General features: G+C 45.9%; 1 protein-coding gene across 2 annotated transcripts in view; it reads left to right on the top strand.

The window, feature by feature from the left end:
* Positions 1 to 1,538: 1,538 nt before the first annotated feature.
* DNAJC16 (DnaJ heat shock protein family (Hsp40) member C16) overlaps positions 1,539 to 6,038 on the top strand; it is a 44,664-nt gene continuing 40,164 nt past the window's right edge. Inside the window, exons 1-2 of one of the 2 annotated variants that reach the window (XM_058718981.1) lie at positions 1,546 to 1,666; positions 3,510 to 3,694. In XM_058718981.1, the coding sequence (XP_058574964.1) occupies positions 3,528 to 3,694 (167 nt within the window). In that variant the 5' untranslated portion in view covers positions 1,546 to 1,666; positions 3,510 to 3,527. Of the gene's footprint in view, positions 1,667 to 3,509; positions 3,695 to 6,038 lie in introns of both variants that reach the window. The other variant, XM_058718982.1, reaches the window with a different exon arrangement.

Below are 6,038 nucleotides of genomic sequence, written 5' to 3'. Positions count from 1 at the left end.
GTCTTGAATCCCCTTCTTCCTTCCTTCCCACCCTAGCACCTCCCACAAAGAAAAAAAAAAAAAAAAGGCAGAAATCTACTCTTCTGAACTCCCAGTTTGTACAGCTCACTTCCACCTTTCAGAAATAATTGCTCCTGTTTGCTGAACATTTGCTAAGTCCCAGCCATTGTGCTAGTCACTTTACATTGTGTTATCTCACTTATCCTTGACTGACTACAGTCCTATCAAAGGAATACCAAAAACCATTCTTTTCCCCCATTTTACAGATGGGGGACGCTGGAGCTGGAGGAAGTGGTGTCTGTTCAAGGTCACAGAGTAGTAAGTGGCACAAGGCCGTTCAAGATTTAAAGCTGAACCTGACTCAAGTCTACCTTAGAATCCATTCTCCTGAGCATCAAAACCTCAGCCCCATTTATTCACTCAGTCCACAAATATTTATTGAGATCCTGCCTGCGCTGAGGTCTACACAGGCATCGAGAACATACAGTTGAACAAATCAGAAAGCCCTGCCCTTAGAAGCTTACATTCCAGTGGGAGGAGACAGACGATGAAAAATATAAAGAAAGAAAAGATACAGTGTGTCAATGATAAATGAAAAGAAAATTCAATAAAAAACAGGGCGGTGGGGGGATAAGAAACCTCTTTCTTTTTTTTTTTTTTAATTTTTTTTTCAACGTTTTTTATTTATTTTTGGGACAGAGAGAGACAGAGCATGAACGGGGGAGGGGCAGAGACAGAGGGAGACACAGAATCGGAAACAGGCTCCAGGCTCCGAGCCATCAGCCCAGAGCCTGACGCGGGGCTCGAACTCACAGACCGCGAGATCGTGACCTGGCTGAAGTCGGACGCTTAACCGACTGCGCCACCCAGGCGCCCCAAGAAACCTCTTTCTTTATATCCCCAAGGATACGTATCTCATTGGCTCAATGAAAGTTTACCTCATTCATCTGTGTCTCCCCCTCCCTCCCCACCACACACACATCCGTTTCCCCGAGCCGAGGGCGGTCCCTGGCACATTCTATGGCAGATCTCGCTTTGGTAAATAAGTTTAGGGGTCCTGGATTCTAGGCCTTGGGCAAGTCCCTGCCCCTCTCTGGGCCTCAGTCTCCCCATCAGTTTATGGAGGAGTTGGACTAGAAAGGGTCCCTAAGGTCCCTTCCAACTCTGACGCTCTAGGATTCTATGAATAGGGTTAAAGAGAACAGGGACCAGCGATTGCTTCCCCACCCTAGCAACTGTTGCCAGACGAGGGCCATCTCCCGGTAAGTGTTGAAACACCTCCCTGGATCGGGGAGGTCTTGGGGGCATCCCATCATGCATCGCGACTTCGCCTCGCTAGGAGGCACGTTTTGTCCTCTTTGGTCACGATCATCCCTTTGGATCCAGCCAGAGAGCGGGCCGCGTTCCTATGGCAACCGCGCCAGGTCCACGCGCAGACGGCGGGTAGCAAGGGTCAAAACAGATTCGCAAAGTAGAAGCCCTCGACCAGTTCAGTCCGTGACTTCCGGGCGCCGAGCCTTTAAGTGTCACGTGACCCCCTCCGCTTGTCCCCGCCCCTTTCCCCTCCCCAGGTCCCGGCGAGCGCTGGTGCGGACGGGAGGCTCCTGGCCCGGCGGACTGACTGGAGCACGGACGCTGCAGCCGGTTGGGCCGGTGCCCTTTCCCGGTAACTCCTTCCCGGCGTGACGCGCGGAGCCGCGGACGCGGCGGGGCCGGGCAGGCTCGGGGATTTCCCGTCAGTTCCTCCTCGTTCCCGGTTCCCCAGGGCCCGGGGGAAACCGGGAGCCGACAGGGCCGGGCCCAGGACTCTCGGTGGGCGGCGGGGGAGGCGGTCGTCTCCTGGAGGGTTGCGACCTCCGGCGGGAGCTCAGACCTGGAGCGTGCCTCCTGGAGCCGCTGCCCGGTCTGGGGGATACTGCCCGCGGGCGGTAGCCTACCTGTTGGGCAGGTGATTTCCTGCCCCGACGCCGGCACAGTCGAGCTCGAGACTGTCAGCCAAAGAACTTAACAGCCCCTCCCCCGCCTCTTGGGCCCCTCACTGGAGGCGACTGACACGGTGGAATAAGGCAGCGATTGCCCTGCGTGGTAGAAAAAAATAAGTACCCCTTTCTGACTGTCGACCCGGTGTTCAGTAAATCTGTACATACGTTTAACTCCCTTGCTGATCTTTTCAAGGTGGTATTATTCACCCTCCATTTATGAATGGCACTGAGGCTTAGCAAGTTTCAGTAACTTGCCCAAGGTCATAAAGTGGTAGAGGACGGATCCCGATTTGAGTCTGTTTCCAGAGCTTGTGTGCCTAACCAGTAGCTAGCTCCTCTTCCCGAGTTTTAGCGCTCTGTACATGTTTTATAGGTTATAGGTTGACTCCACAAGGAAGAAATGAATGTGTTTTCGGATTTGGTTCAGCATGCATGCAGTCCTAAAAATTGGCCATCGTGTCAGTCAATTCCGTGATCACTCCCAGTCAGTGTTTAGACTTCCACTTGTCCAAATCCACCACTGTTACAGATTTGCCCACCTTCAGTAAGGTGTCACCTTAGACACTTGAACCTTAAAATGTTAGTAATTCATGTAAAGTCAGGATAAATATGACCCGTGAAAACTCACTGTATGATATCACAGAGTTCGTAATTCTTGACCATAAATGTCCGTGCAATACAGCACTACCTCGTTCATTAACCAACCAGGATTATTTCCCAGCCCACAGTGAGTTCAGTGACCACCCTGACCAGATATGGATCTTTAACATTTGAAGATGCCTGGTCTACAGGCTTTGCCATTAATCTCCCTTCACGTGGAAAACTAAATTTTTTTCTCACCGGTTTTTCTCCTCTTAGGTCTCCTTTTATAATAACCATATTGCTGATGGTTAAAGAGCATCCTCTCTGTTTGCTTGCTTCACTGGGTGTGGTGATAAAGACTAGAATTGGGGTACACAACGTCATAACAAGTTTTTAATTTTTTTAGAGTATCTCACTTCCCTGTTGGTACTTATTTAACCCCAAGAATGTCACAACTATGTCATTTCACAGTTTCGCACTTGGTAATTCTTCTGATCTCTTGAATTTATTTAGCATGTACTCAGTGAAGTATTCTGAAGCCACGTATTTTTAAATTTAAAGTATTATTGGCAGCATAAGTGAACTAGTGTATTTGAGATGTAGTTGCCTTGATTTTCCTATGAATGTTTTCCCACGTTTGCTTTTATTTCTCCATCTCATTGATTTTTCAGTCATTTCTAGAGCCAACCTAATCCAAGGATTCTGGCAAGTTGCTGTTAAGTCTTACCGCTCACCTTTTCACCTAGAATAGTTCTTATTTGTGATATTCAAAAACAGTAGTAAGATTGTCGATTTCAAAAGACATGGTCAAAGAGCTTGACATCTTTCCTGCCAAACAGCTTTTGTTTGTTTTGTTTTTCATCTGTCTATCTTAGCCCTTTGCCTCAAAATCGAGACTGTCCAGGTTTCTACCGCTGAAACTTATTGCCTCTTCAATCATTTCAGCTCTGGAAAGGAAGAGAAATGGAAGTGAAAAAATTGAGCATTTCCTGGCAGTTCTTGATAGTTCTGGTTCTGGTCCTGCAAATTCTGTCTGCGTTGGATTTTGACCCATACAGAGTCCTAGGGGTCAGCCGAACAGCCAGTCAGGCTGATATTAAAAAGGCTTATAAGAAGCTCGCCCGGGAATGGTAGGTGAAACAAAGAAATAGCAGTTTAATATAAGCTAAGCAGTTGCAGTAGGGGAATGCAGCCTAAATTATGGTTAGCTTTTATTTGTCTCTGTGTCTATGTTCAGTAAATCTATATCTGTCTAAAATATTTCATTTGGGAGAACTAATGTTCATGTTATTCTATAATTTTTTTTTAATTTTTTTTAGTGATGAGATCCAAAGCCTGTATTGCTGTGAATGCTTTTGGCCTGAAGAATTACCCTAGATACTGCCAGCATATTTAATGTTAAAGTGGGAGGGAGCTTTAGTTTTAAAGTATATATGTCATCGGCAATGAATAAGCTAACCACCCCATGATGTTATTCATAAAGTAACCCTTTATGCTAAAGGGAAGACTCTCCAATCCTATTGTCTACATTATTAACTTTAAGCTTTCAAGAAAATTTAGAGTAAGAGCTTTTTTGCTCTCAATTTTATAAGAATATTCAGGAACCGAGTACATTGCTGTTAAGAGTTACTCTACAGAAAAGTCATAATTCGGGGCGCCTGAGTGGCTCAGTGGGTTAAGCGTCCGACTTCAGCTCAGGTCATGATCTCACGGTCCGTGGGTTCGAGCCCCGCGTCGGGCTCTGTGCTGACAGTTCAGGGCCTGGAGCCTCCTTCGGATTCTGTGTCTCCCTCTCTCTCTGCCCCTCCCCCACTCGCTCTCTGTCTCTCAAAAAAATGAATAAACGTTAAAAAAAAAAATTGTAGAACAGTCATAATTCGACGTAGGTAGGTTTTCTATATGCTAAAGAGTATACCAGTGTTTGTGAATTAGCAGGACAGCGATAAATTTAAAACTTAGAGACAGGCATCATCAGTTTTTTCCACCAAGACTTTGGACATGCCAAAGAAGTAGAAGTATTTGGATCATGTAGCTGGAGGGGCGCAGCAGGAGGGAAAGGACAGGAAGGGCACAGGTGACTAGAAACTGGCAGAGCCAGCGTAAATAATAAAAGACCGTTTGGGAATGGGAATCGTGATTGTACATGCTAGGCTCTTACGAGGCTCCAACTAACCTACTGCATGCTAGGCTCCAGGTTCTATGCTTTTTATCTTATATAAACCTGCTAATTACCCTATGAGGGAGGATATTGCTGTCCCCCTTTTACCTGTGGGGAAATCTGGGCTCACTGTTGTTAAGTCTTTATTGCCCCTGGGCTCCGGTAGCTTGACCTTCTGTGCTAATAGATAGTTCATTGCTTTTTTTACTTTGTAATCACTTGCCCACGTGAGCAGAAGTAAGAATGAGTGGGTTAGGTTGGGGGGGGGGGCGGGGCAGGAAGTTCTGCAGGAGCAAAGCTGCCACATGCAGATGACATTGCAGGCCGTGCGGGACTCTGCCTGACACTGTTATTCTTCAGTGAAAGATCTCCGTGTTAAGCTGGTTGCAGTCAAGGTAAAAGATAGTTTCGAATGTGACGTTTTGAATACATATTTTAAACCAAACTCCTATCACAGGGAATCCAGAATTAGATACTGAAAACACAATCTAATTATGTGTGGCCTCTTTCCAGGGACTCTCTTTACAGCAAAGTTGCCTTCCACATCATTTCAAACTCTTGCCTCTTTATATTTAAAGCAAAATATATAAGTCTGCAGTAAATGCATGAAGTAGCAACATTCTTTTGGACAGAGTATGGCCTTCGGCCGCATTTTAAAAGCAGAAATGATCGCTTGAGTATGTGGGATTTGTTATGATGGACAGCTTTGACGTTTCTGTCTTCCAGAGCTGAAAAGGGTGTTATGATATTAATTAAATGAGTCATATGCTCCTCTTCCTTAATTGGACTCTCTCTAGGAGTAATTCACCACCGTAAAAATATATAGAACATCATCCAGTGAAAGTCTAAAATTTTATTCCACCTTTGCGTGCTCACCGTCCGGCAGGGTTTTATCACTGAAATCGCTTGTTTCATTTCACGAGGGCTTCATACACGCTGAAAAGGACAGTGCTTCCCACTTTGACTTTTCAGAGCAGCAGCAGGGGGGAGTGGTTAGTGCTTGACCTGGACTTGCAGGTTTCCTCTACCAGGTTTTACTACTAAATAATGTCTCTTCAGCTTCTCAAGAGCTTTCCCCCTTCCTTGGTGAAACCATTTAAAGTTACTGTGTCTCTCAGGAAAACTGTGTTTCTCTCCTAATGATTAGGTTTTAACGTACGCACTGTTCTTTTATCATCTTCATGGGCGATGTAAACAACCCCACCCCAAGAAAAAGGCATCGTAAAATTTGATCCTAAGCAAACAGATATAACAAGGTCAGTCACTGGAACAGCAAAACGATTTGCCTAACACCTCTCTCTATTACTTTTTCTCCC

Source organism: Neofelis nebulosa, chromosome 2, assembly GCF_028018385.1.
Source record: "Neofelis nebulosa isolate mNeoNeb1 chromosome 2, mNeoNeb1.pri, whole genome shotgun sequence".
Classification (NCBI taxonomy): domain Eukaryota; kingdom Metazoa; phylum Chordata; class Mammalia; order Carnivora; family Felidae; genus Neofelis; species Neofelis nebulosa.
The sequence above is the reverse complement of the archived record's forward strand: the minus strand, read 5'-3'. Positions and strand labels throughout refer to the sequence as shown.